At 39.0% G+C, this 20,371-nt stretch overlaps 1 protein-coding gene across 5 annotated transcripts in view; it reads right to left on the reverse strand.

Moving 5' to 3' along the window:
* Nucleotides 1-19,269, reverse strand: part of LOC124146269 (phosphatidylinositol 3-kinase regulatory subunit alpha-like) — a 219,178-nt gene extending 199,909 nt beyond the window's left edge. The window contains exons 1-5 of one of the 5 annotated variants that reach the window (XM_046516479.2): nt 19,196-19,269; nt 13,755-13,820; nt 6,910-6,982; nt 5,097-5,249; nt 1,408-1,597 (exon numbers count right to left, since the gene is read on the reverse strand). In XM_046516479.2, coding sequence (XP_046372435.1) covers nt 1,408-1,597; nt 5,097-5,225 — 319 coding nt within the window. In that variant the 5' untranslated portion in view covers nt 5,226-5,249; nt 6,910-6,982; nt 13,755-13,820; nt 19,196-19,269. Of the gene's footprint in view, nt 1-1,407; nt 1,598-5,096; nt 5,253-6,909; nt 6,983-13,754; nt 13,827-19,195 lie in introns of those variants that run through there. The other 4 variants (XM_046516480.2, XM_046516481.2, XM_046516482.2 and 1 more) reach the window with 4 other exon arrangements.
* Nucleotides 19,270-20,371: the final 1,102 nt, after the last annotated feature.

Consider the following 20,371-nt stretch of genomic DNA (forward strand, 5'->3'; position numbering starts at 1 on the left):
TAACACCAAGGATACAAACAGGTGTTCACACTAAGGACACTAACAGGTGCTTGTCTCCAGGAACACGAACAGGTTCTTTCACCAGTGACACTAACAGGTGCTAGTCACCAGGTACTCTAACCAGGTGCTTGTCACCAGGAACACTAACAGGTGCTGACACAAGGATACTAACAGGTGCTTGTCACCAGGAACTCTAACCAGGTGCTTGTCACCAGGAACACTAACAGGTGCTGACACAAGGATACTAACAGGTGCTTGTCACCAGGAACTCTAACCAGGTGCTTGTCACCAGGAACACTAACAGGTGCTGACACAAGGATACTAACAGGTGCTTGTCACCAGAGACATAAACAGGTGCTGCAAAAAAGGATACTAACAGATACTTGTCACCAAGAACACTAACCAGGTGCTTGTCACCAGGGACACCATTAGGTGCCTGTAACCAGGAACACTAACCAGGTGCTTGTCACCAGGGACACCATTAGGTGCCTGTAACCAGGAACACTAACCAGGTGCTTGTCACCAGGAACACTTAACAGGTGCTTGTCACCAGGGACACCATTAGGTGCCTGTAACCAGGTACACTAACCAGGTGCTTGTCACCAGGAACACTAACAGGTGCTGACACAAGGATACTAACAGGTGCTTGTCACCAGAGACATAAACAGGTGCTGCAAAAAAGGATACTAACAGATACTTGTCACCAGGAACACTAACCAGGTGCTTGTCACCAGGAACACTAACCAGGTGCTTGTCACCAGGAACACTAACCAGGTGCTTGTCACCAGGGACACCATTAGGTGCCTGTAACCAGGTACACTAACCAGGTGCTTGTCACCAGGAACACTAACCAGGTGCTTTTCACCAGGGACACCAATAGGTGCCTGTAACCAGGAACACTAACCAGGTGCTTGTCACCAGGAACACTAAACAGGTGCTGACACAAGGATACTAATAGGTGCTTGTCACCAGAAGCACTAACAGGTGCTTGTCACCAGGAACACTAAACAGGTGCTCATCACCAGGAATACTAACCAAGAATACTGACCAGGAATACAACATATGAAATATATTATTAACTAATAACATTTGACTATATTTACATATAAAACTAATTTATGAAATATGGAGCTTCTTCATGGACTTTCATTTGAGAGAAGACGGTCTCCCTCGTACAGCTGCTCCACACCCCTGAAAGCTTTGTCACACAAAACCTGCAACACATCTACACAAACCACAACAGACACAATAGAAGCTGGACCACAAACAACACTGTTGAGGGTACTGTTTATCATGAACAAGTATTGCTGTTCTTTCCCGGACAACTGAAATGGTGAATACTTTTCATGTATCAGAAACATTGTTTTTTGCGATCCAGGATCTGTATGAAGGATATATTAGACTTACGTCCAGGGGTACCGCCATAGCCACTGTCATCACAGGTGTTGTCCAGTCCATTGGTCAACGATGGCCGCTTGGCCGGAATCGGCATCTTGCGGATGAACTCAATGAACGGGTGACCTGGGAACTGCCCCAATGTCCCTTTGGTCAAATTGCGACCATGAAACCAGCCTTGGGGCTCCTCGATGTCGTCAGTCTGCAGATGCAAAACAGCAACTGGCTGTTACAAGAACGTTTGAGCAACCATGCAAAGGCAACAAGCAAACAAACCATGAACTGACTCACAATATATCATCTGACCTCAGAATTAAAAAAAAAAATTACAATACTGATTTACAATGATCAGAACTAGAACTAGATTTCTTAAGTTCATTTCTACAAGGCCACAACAAATTAGTTAATATGTTTGGGTATTTATGCCAAAAAAAACAGTCTTAGATCGAGAATGGCATGGCATCGTTTTTAGCAATATTCCAGCAATATCACTACATGGGACACCAGAAATGGATTTCATACGTTGTAACTCATGTGGGGAATCGAACAAGGCTACCCCACCACCCATTTCCTCACATTGCTAAGTGAGTGAGTGAGTGAGTGAGTGAGTGAGTGAGTGAGTGAGTGAGTGAGTGAGTGAGTGAGTGAGTGAGTGAGTGAGTGAGTGAGTGAGTGAGTGAGTGAGTGAGTGAGTGAGTGAGTGAGTGAGTGTGGTTTTATGCCACTTTTAGCAATATTCCAGCAATATCACTACATGGGACACCAGACATGGGCTTCACACATAGTAGCCATGTGGGGAATCGAACCCAGGCCTTCGGCATGACGAGCGAATACACTCAGCTTCCTCACTGCTAACCACTCAGCTACCCCACTGACCCAGCAGTGTTAGAACAAGAATTAACAATCAACATTCTTTACAAGACCACATAACTTCTTCTAAAGCAGACAATTTTCTTGTCTTTGTTTGGAAGACATTGACTGATTCTATCAGATGTGAAGGTTTTCAACTGATCTGGAAGTCTGAACCACAATTTTAAGGCCGTATGTAATACATAAGCAGGAAATCTACAGAGAGAAATCACTACAGAAACTGTTGAAAGGTACTGGGTATTTCAAAAGGAATGTCATCAATCCATTTATTGTGGCCAGGGCTTGAAATGACTCATCGAACAATCTAGCCTAGGTTGCACTTACACAAAGACAGAACAGAGATTGCATACTTCATGGTCATAGAAATACTTAATATGTACCACTCAACTTTTGCTGGGGATATTCCTTGTTTGAATCACTTAATATGTGTACATATATAAAGATGAGAGTGTTTCAGTATCCCAACAAAAGATTCAGTAGCCCAACAAAAGCTGAGCTGGTATGTTTTATCTGATACACATTTAACAAGAAAACAGAAGATCGTAGAATATTTAGATGATTAATTTGTAGATATATGATGAACAAGTTCCTATTTCAATGTTAACTCAAACACGATATTACAAATATCTAGAAATTACAAAATCTGGATATATTTAAATTTGTGATTGAAAGTGTAACAACAGAAACTTAGAAACAAATGCAAACACGTTGTGGAGCCTGGAGCAAACACCATTGCCTGACACGCAGAAATTAATAAATCATGATTTTGAATATAAACCTTTGACCCAAAACAGACTTCAAACGAGAAGCTTATTACTGCGTGAAATTCCTATTATCATCCAAAACTGGCTCCCACAGGAGATATAGCTTGGATGAGATCAAGCGATATCTACACTGTAGATATCGCTGCAATGAAATTACATCACAATGCTTTGCAGACCATTGTGACATCACCGGTTACCATGACGTCACAATCAAATGACATCACTAATGGCTCTGCTACTGAAGCTGTTAGCAGTACTTTTTACACTGAAGACACTGCTAATTACTGTCTACAAATTGAAAAAGTTGAAAGAATGATGTTGGATGATAAATAAAATCTCACCCTCGAGTCTTTTGATATCAAATATATCAACACTCGTTGATAAAAGTGTCAAAATCCTCGGCAAGCCTCGGAATTTTTCCACTTTTATCAACTCGTGTTGATATATTTGATATCAAAAGACACTTGGGTGAGATTCTCTATTTATCATCCAAAACTGGCTCCCACAGGAGATTTTGCTTGGATGAGATCAAGCGATATCTACACTGTAGATATCGCTGCAATGAAATTACATCACAATGCTTTGCAGACCATTGCGACGTCACTGGTTACCATGACGTCACAATCAAATGACATCACTAATGGCTCTGCTACTGAAGCTGTTTGCAGTACTTTTTACACTGAAGACACTGCTAATTACTGTCTACAAATTGAAAAAGTTGAAAGAATGATGTTGGATGATAAATAAAATCTCACCCTCGTGTCTTTTGATATCAATATATCAACACGAGTTGATAAAAGTGGAAAAAATCCGAGGCTTGAGACACTTGGGTGAGATTCTCTATTTGTCCTATGGTATATAGACAGGGTTAACCAGATGAAAAATAGTGCACCCTATATGCAAACAAAATGAGAATGGAAAAATAAAGTATGACTACCGTATTCAACGTAATAAACACCTCGCTCTAAAAAGAGCCCACGGCGATATTTGCTAATATATGGTCTAGTGAACAGTCCCAATTAGCACCCTTCCGATTGATCAATGTACACAAGACTTATTTATTCGTGTATAATATGCACTCGTGTGTCATATGCACCCTTAATTAAGAGCAATTAAATTCTGGAAAAATACATCTGTCGTGTATAATAAGCATAGACTTTTCTTTTGTATCATTTCAGGCTGTCAGCATAAAAATTATATACTAATAAGCACCCCCTATTTCTAATTTTGAGAGCGCCCTGGGCGCTTATTACGTTTAATACAGTATTTGAATAACTAATATTTGCAAAATTGCAGATTGCAGGTTACGTATAAGTTACATTTCTATTCTGGTGCTAAATACACACCTAGTTCAGGGTGTCAATGGTTGATTTCCTTCAAACTAAAATTGAAATCCCCATTTATTATGGGCTTGAGATTTCTGAGACTGCAATGCTTTAGCTTTGCGAAAGACAAGTTCCAGAAAGTGTAAGCATTGGTTATGTTTCCCTGATGTGAGTATTCATGGGTCAAATTATCAAATATCTGTTAAAACTGTATTGCCTTTCAGATTTCTTCCATTGGTTTTGAACATTGCTTAGGCTTAAAAAAATAAAAGAATTGGTTCTCAGGCAATGGCTTTTGAAAATATAAAGCGGGTGGGCAATGGTTGTTGTTTTTTTTGGCTTGTTCAAACTAGTATGTAACCAAATCAACAGTTGTGTACCTGGGAACACCAACATAAACAAGCATACAAACTCCTCTGGCCACCATGACCATAACACGAGATGCGCAGTAAAGCAGTGGCATGTAAAGGGAAGTAACTGTGTTCTATATAGGATCACATTGTTTTTAAGTATTAGGATTTTTAAATTTTTGTAAATATGGAAATATAAACAAAACATGCGGCAGACTTCATGATGATGCAGGCAGTGCCTGAGAACCAAGACTATTATTTTTTTAAGCCTTAAGTCAATGTTACTGTTGTCAATCATCTGCAACTTTTCTGATACAATGTTTGTCTCCAGAATCCAACAACAACAACACATGCAAACAAACAATAAGGTCAAAACATGCAAGTCCCCGTACTTGATCCAAATCGGCTGATGTTAATTCTAGATTATCACCAGGATCTATCATGATGTAACAACTAGTGTCATGATCATGTTCTTCCGGGTTGTAGCGATGTAACGCCTTGTAGAGATACAACGTCGTCATGGCAACTAGTTCTACTGCCACACTCTGCTGGGAAAAGCCAAACCACATTACACATAATATCACATCAAAACTGAAAGCTCCTAACATCTCACTGAAAGCTCCTAACATCTCAATACAATCTTCACTTAGTGACCATCCAATCTGATCATAAACTTTGTTCGTTGTTTTGATTCAATAACACACATTTTTCCATTTCTCTCTTAGTATCACAGATCAGAATAAACCAATAATAAAAAGTTTCCTAAAACGCTTTGAGAGAGCATGGTCCAAGGGAGATAACTCTATTGGAATCAAAATGTCCAATTCTTGATTTTATGCAGACTTCTACTTTCCCTTCACTTTGAACATGTTGAACAGGTGTATTCATATTTCAAAAGTGGAAAGTTTTAGAAAATTTCAAACAATTTATTTAGTCGCACTGCAACAATTTTGATGTGTTTCTCTGTATCGCCGCAGTAATGATGGCTTTTAATTTCTTAACCCAACTTTCAGTGCATATGTACTCAAAACCAATGGAATGGGGAGATGGAAAAATAAAACCAAATCGATAAACATTAAATTAGGGGACCAAAACCCATAACACCAGGTAAGTACAACATGGGAAGAAAACTCTCAAAGAACAAGTGATATTCCAAGAATCATACCGTCAGAGCTCAGTTCTTCAGTGGCAAAAATCCTGGTGTGATCAAAGTGTTAGTTCAGTCAAATGGCTCTAAAACTGTTTGTGTTTGGTTTCTACTTTACCCATATCGGACATCATGGACACAATCCTTCTTTCTTGTGTGAGGGACATTTGGGTTTCCTCTGAACATTTGGCCTTTTGTTTTTTACTGGTTGCTTAAATTTGGGCCCAAAATCAGTGTAGATGGTTGAAATTTGTTTATTTTTAAATTTCAACTTCGAGATAGAACTGTTACTAATAACTGAAAAGCATTCTTGAAGGTGAAACCATTACGAAAGCATGACTTCAAAATGACATCGAAAGATAATGGATTGATTTAGTTGCAGGAAGAAAGATTTGTATACGTATCATTCATCATTTCCTATTTTTCATTTCACCCAAAATGTCATTTTTATTTTGGTCGTAAACCAACTCAAAAAAATATAAGGCTTTATTATTACTCGGAGTCGATTCCTTGTTTCAACATAATCAACCAAACCGGTAAATATTTCTAGTACAAGCAATTGTTCAAACTGCCTGAATAGATTGTAGCCTGTTTTGTTATAATTCTTGGAAAATCACAGCTTCAAATAATGAACACCAAAGAATGCAAGAACCACAAAAGATGCAGGACCTAGCAGCTATTATAGCACTGGCTGCCTCCCTACATCCCTACTGCTGTCATTGTTGACCTCACTGTGAGATATACATTCCTAGTGTACAGTTACCATGGTTACAATATAAAACATCTTCATGCAAACTACTTCCAGCATAATATGACATCTTACAATATCAACACAACATTAATATAACAACATACGGATGTCATCTTTTAATATCAATATTATATTTTTAATTTAATTTTAATGATCACATTATCATGATTATTAAACTGAGAAGAAAGAAACTTTAATAATGAATTTATTAAAATTTACAAATGTGATATTCTACATTGATCAATCAGTGCTAATATTTGCAGTGTCATAGTGCAAGGGGGTTAAACCATTAGCCCAGGAAACAAACCTGAATACTGTTATTAATACTGCTACCTCAGGCTGTCCAAGTGACCCTGCCGATTCTAGCTGCAGTCCATTCCCTGAAACAAAGACATTTCACACCTACTGTCAGGATTAATTACAGAATGTCACAGCCGGGAGTTGCGTGGTACTGACCTTAGTCACACTCATCCCAACCACAAAACAGCAGTCTCAAGGACAGCCCTGTCAAAATACATATGATATAACGGTCTTTCATTTCATTAAGACGTCAACCAATAAGTGTCTGCAATTACTGGTATTGATTACATGAACATGATCAAAGAGGATTTTCAACATTTCTTTTTTTTAATAATATGTCACATAAAAGCTGACGTAGAAAAACAAAATATGTATATCATGTGTTTCTTCCATGTGCCAGAGCTCCAGATAAGCTTTTGGTGTTGTGGGTATTTTACCCATGCATTTTAAAATCATTGGGTATCAGTAATTCTATCTGGGTATTCAAATTTCTGTTACCCACTAGTTTTTACACATGCGGCTATTTAAGTTAAATATTTAAAAACACTATTCATCTAGTCCCTGCAAACTGGTGTCGTGTGGGTTCGAGAGCTTTATAGGACTCAAAAATACCATGATACTTCCACAAGAAAGTGTGATTGCAAATGATCATGATGTAACTGTCATCGTGGAGTTTGGCAAGGTTGACGGAGTGCCCGTTTATAATTTCAAAATAAGTTGCTTATTTGCTAATCGAATTCGCAGGGTTTCTTCACAATATTTTGATGATACGCACAAGTTATATTTTTGTAGCGTATCTGTAATGTTCGTTGCGTATTTGACACTCTTGGATTTTATTTTACTGCGTATTTCTGCATTTCTGATGCGTATTTTACGCAGATACGCAGCTTATCTGGAGCTCTGATGTGCTGATCAACATGGAGGCCGTGACAGTACATCTTTTTCTCTGTCATTTTCTATTGCACATCTGAAATTAAACTACACCTGTCCAGTGTCATACATATCGCTGTTCTTGCATCTGTAGTTTTTTTAAACATACTGAAATACAAATGCAATACCCATCTCTCATAACATGCTTTTTAGATTTGAATATATTCGTGCATGTCAAGGGCACAGGCCCATCTAAACATGAGCCCACCCTGCTATTGCTGCTGAGTGAAGAAAGATGGACGATTCATTGCGTACATGGTTCAAAGCAACAGCTTTGTGATCAGCAGAGCTACAGATAAACTGCGTATTGGCATAAAATATCCCTAAAAAATATTCAAAACCCAATTACTTTCAATTAACTTGTGTCCAGAAATGCATGCATTAAATGAAAAACTCAAATGTATAAAAATATTATTGAAATACCCAATGAAGCTTTTACAGCATGCGTACAATGGAGCTATTTTTCTAAACACATTTACGAGCTAATTTACTTTCTGAGTCAAGCCTATATATTTAGAACAGTCATATACATGTACATCTAAAACATTATTAAAAATGTTTTTAATCTTTAAAATGTTCACTAAGTTGGGGAAAAACCCAATAATGGGGTGAATCGGTGAGTGAAAGAAATATTGGTTACCCAATTAAAAATGTAATAACCCAGTTAAAACAGAAACCCTAGAGTAAAAACTCAATTGCTCAAAAGGTTATCTGGAGCTCTGGATCAGTGTGTAATTGTTTACACACAAAAAAAAGTTCAATTTGTATTGATGGACAGATTAACTGCTATCTAACACTAAGAAAACATTTATGTTGAAAATTTGGACGGACCTATTTCCAAAACAGTGGCTAATCACCCAACCACTTTAGACATTCCAAAGTTCTGAAGAGATCTTCCCTTGCATCCTTGAGTCAAATGTCAACCAGTGAAACACATGAGTAAATCCTTGTTAAACTTGGCCTCCAGCTGATCCCAGCTGCCCTTCAATGGACTAGCATACAAGGCATGTAAACTCTGCTTCGCTGAATAAAATGTTGTTTTCACTATATACCTTTTGATACTTAATGCCGTACTCCTTGCAACTGGTCATGTAATACAACAGAGTCTACCCATCTCTCCCATTCACTGCTGAACTTGGCATTGCGAAATCAGTCCTACCTGCATGGGATCACATACCACGTTCAGTACTGTTCCAGTTAGCCTGAAGAACTTTACTTCCTGGTTGTCATATGTGTAGCCTGTATGTGTTGTAATACAGACACAGGCTCAGACATTTAGTCTATGAAATCTTATATTACACAATACCCTTCTTGACTCTAAAAATATAAAAAATTAATTTTCCTGATGCAAATTTCATACTAACATTTAGCCTATGAAATCTTATATTATACAATACCCTTCTTGACTCTAAAAATAATATTAAAAAAATTTCCCGATGCTGATTTCATTCTTACATTTAGTCTATGGAATCTTATATTACACAATACCCTTCTTTACTCTAAAAATAAAAAAATAATTTTCTCAATGCCGATTTCATTATGGAATAGAGCTAGCTAGAGCTGGCTAGACTTGCTTTTGTCTATGTTTCTATATTGTGTTTTCTTTCATAAAATAAGTATATACCACAGTCCTGGTGCAGGACTAATACAGGCTGCTCATGGGTAATAGCCTAACACAAAACTTTAAAAACTAAATCAGTTGTATTGACCCCAAATCAGCATGTCAATTTGGATATCAGTATTTATTTAATCGTCCATATGAAAATAAAAACACCCCCTTCCCACTGACCCAACTTGACATTTCTTGGTTGCTCTGACTGGTCCGAGATATGGTTTAACAGGTAGAGTTTGTGAGTGAGCATATGTTAGAAGGAGTATAGGATGATTGCACTATTATCTAGCAACACTTCCACTTGGGATTGTGGGAGATCTTATGTGACATGCCCCCCGAAGTAGTAAGACTACACATACATAGATCACTAGTTGTAACATTGTACAAAAGTTAAAAATATCTGTGGCACAGAACCTTATCTGGATATGTAGATAACAGTCTAAAATGTCCTCGAAGATAAAAGTTGCTGTCCAGGGTGCCTTTGTACTAAACAACCTTAGTGTTATTACTGTTGTAAGTCTGTGTTAAGGTATGGGAGTTACGATCACCTTAGCGCTATGACTGTTGTAAGTCTGTGTTAAGGTATGGGAGTTACGATCACCTTAGCGCTATGACTGTTGTAAGTCTGTGTTAAGGTTTGGGAGTTACGATCACCTTAGCGCTATGACTGTTGTAAGTCTGTGTTAAGGTATGGGAGTTACGATCACCTTAGCGCTATGACTGTTGTAAGTCTATGTTAAGGTATGGGAGTTACGATCACCTTAGCGCTATGACTGTTGTAAGTCTGTGTTAAGGTATGGGAGTTACGATCACCTTAGCGCTATGACTGTTGAAAGTCTGTGTTAAGGTATGGGAGTTACGATCACCTTAGCGTTATGACTGTTGTAAGTATGTGTTAAGGTATGGGAGTTACGATCACCTTAGCGCTATGACTGTTGTAAGTCTGTGTTAAGGTATGGGAGTTACGATCACCTTAGCACTATGACTGTTGAAAGTCTGTGTTAAGGTATGGGAGTTACGATCACCTTAGCACTATGACTGTTGAAAGTCTGTGTTAAGGTATGGGAGTTACGATCACCTTAGCACTATGACTGTTGAAAGTCTGTGTTAAGGTTTGGGAGTTACGATCACCTTAGCGCTATGACTGTTGTAAGTCTGTGTTAAGGTATGGGAGTTATGATCACCTTAGCGCTATGACTGTTGTAAGTCTATGTTAAGGTACGGGAGTTACGATCACCTTAGCGCTATGACTGTTGAAAGTCTGTGTTAAGGTTTGGGAGTTACGATCACCTTAGCGCTATGACTGTTGTAAGTCTGTGTTAAGGTTTGGGAGTTACGATCACCTTAGCGCTATGACTGTTGTAAGTCTGTGTTAAGGTATGGGAGTTACGATCACCTTAGCGCCATGACTTGTAAGTCTATGTTAAGGCATGGGAGTTACAATCACCTTAGCGCTATGACTGTTGTAAGTCTGTGTTAAGGTATGGGAGTTACGATCACCTTAGCGCTATGACTGTTGTAAGTCTATGTTAAGGCATGGGAGTTACAATCACCTTAGCGCTATGACTGTGGTAAGTCTATGTTAAGGTATGGGAGTTACGATCTCCTAAGCGCTATGACTGTTGTAAGTTAAGGTATGGGAGTTATGATCACCTTAGCGCTATGACTGTGGTAAGTCGATGTTAAGGTATGGGAGTTACGATCACCTTAGCGCTATGACTGTTGTAAGTCTATGTTAAGGTATGGGAGTTACAACCACTTTAGCGCTAAGATCGCTTTGTACATCGGCACACTGCTCACCATAGATATTCAACTATTTTCTGCATGAATGCAGAGAACCTTAAATTACACTACAATCTAATGATTTGCACAAACTACATCATCTAAAGTAGAAACACATGACATAAGTTTAGCACCCAAAATCTGGCAATTTCAGCATAGAGGAAGTTTCAGAGACAAATACACAGTTTGAGAGAATTTAAGAACCTGTCAACACAAAGTCAAAATTTGGAATATTTTGAATCTCACAAGTAAATAAAAATATACCAAATCTCATTACCTTACATACAAAAGTGACACAGTAATGGCCCATAAATACAATTTTCAGTACGGTGTAGCAGTGACTTCAAGTTGTCTGTGAATGTATGATGATTACATTACAATATGGCAAAAGTTTTCAATTAGCCAGTGAGAACCTCACCTGAGTGTCTTTGGATGTCAAATAGATTAAAATGAGTTGATCAAATTTAAAACTTTAAAAATGTATTTTCAACATTTTTAAGGAAGATATGCTTTTCACATGATTAAAGTGTTCCAGTCAGTATTTTATTACAGATAATATGATCGATAATAAGGTTTCCTCATAACAAGTATCAGTATATACCATCTGTGTATGAATGGAGAAGCAGACTGTTTTCATGCACGTAGCCGACGTACTCAAGAACACTGCATGGACAACACCTATCTTGTTGATGCAACTGTCATTTGATACCCGTGAAGATCCGGGTTTGAATTGGTCTTCAGCAACCCGTGCTTGTACCCATGAAGATCCGGGTTAGAATTGGTCTTCAGCAACCCGTGCTTGTACCCCATGAAGATCCAGGGTAGAATATGTCTTCAGCAACCCATGCTTGTACCCCATGAAGATCCGGGATAGAATATGTCTTCAGCAACCCATGCTTGTACCCCATGAAGATCCAGGGTAGAATATGTCTTCAGCAACCCATGCTTGTACCCCATGAAGATCCGGGTTTGAATTGGTCTTCAGCAACCCATGCTTGTACCCCATGAAGATCCGGGATAGAATATGTCTTCAGCAACCCGTGCTTGTACCCCATGAAGATCCGGGATAGAATATGTCTTCAGCAACCCATGCTTGTACCCCATGAATATCCGGGATAGAATATGTCTTCAGCAACCCATGCTTGTACCCCATGAAGATCCGGGATAGAATATGTCTTCCGCAACCCGTGCTTGCAGTAACAGGTGACTATGTTTGTCGTAAGAGGCGACTAACTGGATCGGGTGGTCAGGCTCGCTGACTTGGTTGTTGCATGTCATCGCATCCCAACTGCGTGGATCGATGCTCGTGATGTAAATCACTGGATTGTCTGGTACAGACTCGATTATTTACAGATCACTGTCATAAAGGTGGAATATTTGCTGAGTGTGGTGTCAAACAACAAACAAACAAACAAAAAAAAGGTGTCAATGGCGTCCACTCAAGACAAATGAAAGTTTGAGATGGCTCCATGCTTATGTCAAACTGAGCCTTGTGTAGCTGAATTTTACCCATTGTCTATCCTGCTAATGTCTAAATTACATACAGGGCCAGTAATCCTCTTTAAACTCCATGGGGATCCACCTACCATGTTTTGCCTACCCTCAATGTGAAAATGGAAAACACATCATCTTTTATTATTGCCATGTACATGTTGTCCAAATCAGTGGCCCAAACATTCTCAGATTGGAAAACAGGCAGGACCTACCGACCAAGTAACATTATAAGATAACTGATGAATTCACATTAATCTGAATTGGACTGCATTTGTTTTATCCACCACCTAATGTGGGTTATATAGTTCTAGCCCACTGAAATATCATACCACAGTTTAACATGGATACCCCACTCAAACAGTATACTGACTCAGAGCCAATCGGTTATTCTTTTATTTCTTAATGTCTAGCGCCAGGCAGGTTAACAACAAGTACCATCTCCTAACGTCTTTTGGTATGCTGGCCAGGGGATTGAACCACCAACCTTCCACTCTCAGGGCAGACGTCTAACAATGGCTGCAGGAATTTGATCAGACAATGCTCATGATGCTGATGTATTGGTATATTTATTAAAACACAATCCAGTTACCTTGGGGAAGACAGAAAACTCACTTGAAATAGCCAGAGTCTCAAGCACTGCAATGTGCTGTGCAGTTGTGTCCCTTAGCCGGAATCCAAAAAGATCATGGGTTCAAGTTATAATCCAGGTTTGAACATTTCTGATTTTGTCAGCACTAAACCCATGTTTATGAATTTCACAATTCTGTCTGGCAGATAATTTAAAGACTACTTACATATTCAGTTATTATGACAACTCCTTGTATAGATTCTCAAGTATATTGTTTGCAATATTTCAACTGAATCAAGACATGATTTGTCTCTTATTTTTAGTGATTTTTCAATATTTCTAATGTCTGAACGCGGGCAGGTAACTTTGAAGATGGGCAGGCAACACTTATGGGTGTGGAATGATATATTCCAGGCAACATATCAATACTGATGGCAATGCTGTCCTCAGCCTGGCCTTCACATACCTGCTGGGACCTGCCGGTGAATATCTTACTGCACAGCAACACTCCCTCACTCACTCACTCCTTCACCTGGAACAGGGAAACACACATCAGAAATGCGAAAAAGAATAATATAATATAAAAAGAATAAAAGAATATCATAATCATGAAAGAAAAACAAAAATAACATGGACAGCATCAATGGAAGTGAGTGAGTTTGGTTAACGCCGCTTTGAACAGTATTCCAGTTATATCACGGCATGTTAGCTTGATACGGGAGGAAAGCCTGAAGTGATGCAGTTTGCCTACACGGACGGGTATGGTGCTGACAAACCTAGAAACATAATCAGGGCGAATCGAGATTGGAACCCACGATCATAGGTTTCGGGGGTGCCCAAGGGAAGCAACTCTGCACAGCGACCTGCGGCGCCTTAGATGACTGGGCCACACGTGCCCCCCACATAAATGGAAGTACACAATCTGGTTGAATAGAAGGAAGAGTTATTAACAATAGGAATATGTTGCCGCACCAATCATTCTTATGTAATTACAATATATGCCATGACAGTGAGTGAGTTGGGTTTAACACCGCTTTTAACAGTATTCAAGTTATTTCACGGCGTGTCAGCTTAATGTGGGAGGAAAGCCCCAAGTGATGCAGGTCTTGGACATTTACCACTTCAGTGAAACCCACAAGGACGGGTATGATGCTGACAAACCTTGAAACATAATCGGAGCGAACCGGGATTCGAACCTACAATCATAGATTTCTGGCGTGCCTTAGGGACGCAACTCTGCACAGCGAATTGCGGCGCCTTAGACGACTGGGCCACCCGTGCCCCCTGGTAAATGAACCTACTTTACAATGAACACTGTCGAATGTAAACACTGTAAGACAGCATACATAACATCAAGTAAACCTTTGGGCCATCTCCATGGTGTAGTGGATAGGGTATCTGCTCAGAGACCAGAAGGTCAGTGGTTCAATCCCTGGCCACGTCATACCAAAAGACATTATAAGATGGTACATATTGTTACCCTGCCTGGTGCTTGGCATTAAGGGGCTAAAACAAGGACTGGTTGGCTCAGTCAGTTTTCTCAGTGGAATATCCATTTTAAACTGTGTCATGGTATCTTAGTGGGCTAGCATTATATAGCCTGCATAACTAATACAAGAGGCAACACAGCCACGTAAAACATGTCGCAATATAAGTGCAATCTTAAATGAAATGTTAAAACCCATTTCACTTCCAGTAAAATTTTGAAGTATTTTTTTATAAGAAAACTTCCCATTGGCATCAATGAGTTCAAAGTTCAATCTGAAGACCTGTGGTGGGTCAAATGACTGATTATTGAGAAAACGTGTTTAGCCGGGATTGGACCACATTGATCAGAATTGGATGTTCAGTTATGAGGGATAAATGGCCTGAGTTATCTCCCCTGATCCAGAAACCACGACAGTGACATGCATGAGTGTATCAACACCATAGTGAATGAGTTGGTCGTGGTTTAATGCTGCATTGGAACATTTCTCAAAGATATCAAGGAATGTCACTGATTGTAAACTTAAAATTGGAGATGTGAAACAAGCTGAAGATCTGATCCCCATAGAAAATCAGATGCAAACCAAGTTAGCATAGCTTCATCCCTTTCAACAACATGTAAAAATAAAACAACTCCTGTATGATACTGCATGAGGAGGACACACCCACCACAGCCCCATGACAACCATGTGTGGATTCAAACTCCTGTATGATACTGCTGCATGAGGAGGACACACCAACCACAGACCCATGACAACCATGTGTGGATTCAAACTCCTGTATGATACTGCATGAGGAGGACACACCAACCACAGCCCCATGACAACCATGTGTGGATTCAAACTCATGTATGATACTGGATAAGGAGGACACACCAACCACTGCCCCATGACAACCATGTGTGGATTCAAACTCCTATAGGATACTGCATGAGGAGGACACACCCACCACAGCCCCATGACAACCATGTGTGGATTCAAACTCCTGTATGATACTGTATAAGGAGGACACACTAGCCACAGCCCCATGACAACCATGTGTGGATTCAAACTCCTGTATGATACTGGATAAGGAGAACACACTAACCACAGCCCCATGACAACCATGCGTGGATTCAAAAGCATGTGTCGGTGCTTTTAGTCGACTGTTTATTTCAGCACAGATCAGTTTGTCTCTAAGTGTAATCGGAACTTTGATCAAGCAAAATGGGTATTTCAGCATAAGCCACACAAAAACTACTTGCCTCAAAGACTTCTACAGTTTCAAAAATGTTACACAATATAGTGATACTGCTGATGTCAATTTGATGAGATCCTTCTGGTGTCCCCTTACAGATGTCAGGGTGACCTCTTCTTTTATGGCTTTTCGCCAGTGTCAGTTTCTACAACTGAGCATTTCAGACCTGATGTTAGACATTTACATCCTTTTTTGTCATCAAAGAAGTGTACACTCATTAAACAAGACATAAACAGTTATATATAATCATAGCATTTTTTAAATTTCACTTTGAAAAAGAAATAACAGTAATATTAACTTAGAGAGGGGAAAAGTTCAAAACATCTTACACAAAGTAGAGTCGTTTCATCTGCTAACTGCAGAGTTCATTTGTTCATATGATCATGTATAAAACTTACATCCCAAGAAACCCAAATGCATAATATCACTGATACAACTCAGAACTTTGCACAACTTTCAGACGCAAAAAAAAAGATCAAAAGCCGCTGAAATGTGTTGGAAATGGTGGGCAAGCTGTCTGCATACTTTCAAGGGAGGTAACCATTATCAACTTAATTATTCAGCTACGAACAGGAACAGGCGACACTAAAATATACGAAAGTACGGATACCCTTGAAAGAAAGCGTTAGGCTACCCATACGCACAGCACCAATGACATGAACTGTTGTCTACCAGTGTTTGTCACTGACCAAAACATGTCAGAGGTCCAAACAGACGGCACATTGAAAACCTACTGGACACAATGATGCTGACCAAATCGGTTTTAAAAGGTATTCTTCTTTGCACAATTAATATGAGAAACCAGACAAGGAGGTAGCCACTGTACACTGCAGGGTTGTTAAGGTTGCTGGTTTTCATGGGAGTTCAGAGTTCAGACAATGACTTCAAACACCGTGCAAACTTTAATTGCTTTGTTAGTACCCAAAATAACAACAGACCACCGGACCAGCATCTAATTTTACTGGCCCTTAAGAAAGTATGCTAGACTCGGACCAGCAGACCAGTGTTAGTGTCATACACTGTCTACAATCATGAAAATGATCATATTTTGAAACAATATTTATTATATTTATATATAAAAATATATTCTTTTTAACAGTGAAAAAAAATTTCAAATCCTTGCCGAAGATCAGAAGATGACTCGGGACTATGACTTTAGTGTTACTTAGCCTGAGGATTGTGAAGAAATGACACATATGTTAATTGACTGGTGTAGTATTTTTGTACAAAATGTTTCCACAGGACGTCTTGCTGACAGAGACATGTTGGAAACGATTGAGCATTGAAGGCAAGCCAAGGCAATTGTATAAGAACTGAATTGGAATTGTATCGTGTGTATCATGGTTCTGTTTTCATCAATCAATTACTACCAGTATCAATTAATCAAGGTCCAGTCAGGAGATTCGTAAATCATCCATATCAGTCTTGTTTGACGAAAGACACGTGTTACATACAGCGTGACCATGATGAGTATGTATAATTATTTACTAGTTTTGTATCATTCTCAATGACATTATAAAAAAAATTAAAATAATAATCAATCATCATTAGTCATTCATCAGGTGATAGCCTCATTTTGGTGTTCAATCATGATTCCAGCTTCCCAACATAATTCCCCGTAAGATTTCAGTTGACGGGCACAGCTTACAGCACATACTGACTCAGGATGCAACTCTCACTTCACTGATCTGCTGCCTCTCTGATCCTAGGGGTTAAAGCTGGGTTTGGGTTAGGGTGGTTTACCCCAAATCCTATTCTTAGCCCTTGGATCCCATTTCTGATCAAGCATTCCTTTTCCAATCCTTAGGGTAGGTTGTTTTTGTTTGTTGTTTAACGCAGCACTCAGCAATATTCCAGCTGATGACGGCTGTCTGTAAATAATCGAGTCTGGACCAGACAGTCCAGTGACTGACATCATGAGCATTGATCCACGCAATTGGGAAACGATGACATTGGTGGAACGCTGACATATCTTTCCCATTTCAAAGCTAATCGTGAAAAGGTTGGTTGGTTGGTTTGTTGTTTAACGCCACACTCAGGAATATTGCAGCTATATGTCGGTGGTCTATAAATAATCGAGTATGGACCAGACAATCAAGTGATTGATATCATGAGCATCGATCCACGCAATTGGGATATGATGACATGCTTCAACCAAGTCGGTAAGCCTGACCACCTCTTACGACAACCATAATCACCTTTTACGGCAACCATTGGTTGCTGAAGACCTATTCAACCCCAGATATTCACAGGTCGAGTTAGTAGTGAGTTAGGGTATAGGTGAGCTATCTCAGCTCTTTTAACAAAAAAATCCAAAGTAATTTCAGGAAAATCCTTCAATTTTGGTGAAGTTTTCAGAGACAAATGGCTCCTCTGCATCGCATCAAGGTAAACAACCCGGGTGCTGATCACTTAAACAAACACTTATTATTTGTGGTAGCGTCTGAGGTCCCTTGGTAAAGTGTTGGATAATTGGATAAAAACATTTTCCCAGCTGAACTTCAAGCTGGCAATGCAAGGATTAAAGCTCTGTGGTGCGCTAAATGAAACTAAACAAATGTACACCTAGTAGAGAGAAGTACTCCCCAATTCCCAACACTGCGAATGACATCATCAGGCCAATTATGACATCACAATGAATCATTTATGACATCACAATGAATCATAGATTCAAACTTCACAAGAACAGTGTCTGAGCTCACTTGACATGAATGTAAATCGGAATGATCATCACAAGAAATGCAAGGTGCTGCACTTCCAGCCCTTGCAGATGCACACTCGCCACAGAACAGACAAATCTTGCTACTGCAGACTCGTCACACAACAGACAGTTTTGACAGGAACTGAGTCAAACTTTCAAACATCGTTGACAATAACAACACTCTGTTCCATAATCAATACTTTTAAACTATAACTTACAGAGAAACTTGCATTCACTTTACCGCCACAACTCAAACAAACCTTAACGTAAGCTGCATTCAGTGAGAAGGAGGATAATAAACGCCACAAACATAAAACTACTTCCCCTTTCAATGTCACGCTTAGATCCGCCGCGCCAAGAATATATTTCGAAGTGAATCTCCAAACTGCAAGAAATCTAACAACTTGTGTAACCGAGGGACACACAACAACTGATACATGAAAATCAACGGGTCGCACAAGTGAAAGCGTGAGTAATATCTTTACCTGCAAAAACAATGTGTATATGAGTACTTCAGGAAGCAAGCACCTTACTACCCGCCATGTTGGGCAATGACGTCACGATCGATTGTCTCCCCTTGGAGTTTATGAATGAAAAGTAAAACAACTCGCCACGCTTTCTCAGCCATGCGTAGTGAGTCGATGAACGTCTTGATAGTACTTCTTCATGATGATTGATTTTACATGGATAGGAAACAGACACGCGGGTGATTTTATAGCTTCTTTATATTTCATTTAGATATATATGGGTAATAAAAATGTGTGTTTGTGTTGTACTCTAAATGAACAAGGAGAAAATATGAGCGCATTCACGGGGGCACACAATGATTAGCGATAAGCGGAAATAAACACATTGTACGTTATAACAACTAAAGCAAATAACACAAGCTATTTTCCCGTATTTATTTGTAATATATGATCTGAAAAGATAATAATTAATACATTTTTTGTTTGAATTAAAAATATTAATTAATTCTATATAAAAAAAACAGTAGAAAATATCTTACACATTAAGTCTTTGAAAGGCATTTAGAAGTGATACACATAAGGAAGAGAATTTATGGATGTCAATTTCTTTATTTTTGAGGAACACAACGTTTCGGAGTATATGCTTACTCCTGCCGGTGAATGAATGCTATGAGACAGAGAGCATATGTATGTACAAGTAAGAACAACCATTCTCATTAAAATCATATCTTAGTTCTCTAATTTATTATAGAATGTATTTATGTATTTACCATTATATTTTAAGATATAAGTTATTGTTGTTTTTGTAGAAATTATAGTGTACATCGATGAAATATTAAAGTATTACTGTAGCTTCACGAAAGGAAGAGAGATTTTAGAGTTGATTATGGCTAGGTTTCGCTCTTCCGGCCCAGAGCCAAGTTTCCACCTTCTGTTATCTTTTTACTTTTGTTGTTCTTCAATCTCATTAAAATCAGATCTTAGTTCTCGCTTTCGCTAAACAAAGCGAGGGTTCTGGGCCGGAAGAGCGAAACCTAGCCATAATCAACTCTAAAATCTCTTCGCTTCCGTGAAGCTACAGTGAGACTGGTCACGCTACAGTAAACACGGGATATTGCTATACCGGGACTCTCAAATTACAAGAAAAACATAGAAATGCGTATACCGTTATCACACTAGTAATTTATCAGATGC

Source organism: Haliotis rufescens, unplaced genomic scaffold, assembly GCF_023055435.1.
Source record: "Haliotis rufescens isolate VD_foot unplaced genomic scaffold, xgHalRufe1.0.p SCAF_2, whole genome shotgun sequence".
Classification (NCBI taxonomy): Eukaryota; Metazoa; Mollusca; class Gastropoda; order Lepetellida; family Haliotidae; genus Haliotis; species Haliotis rufescens.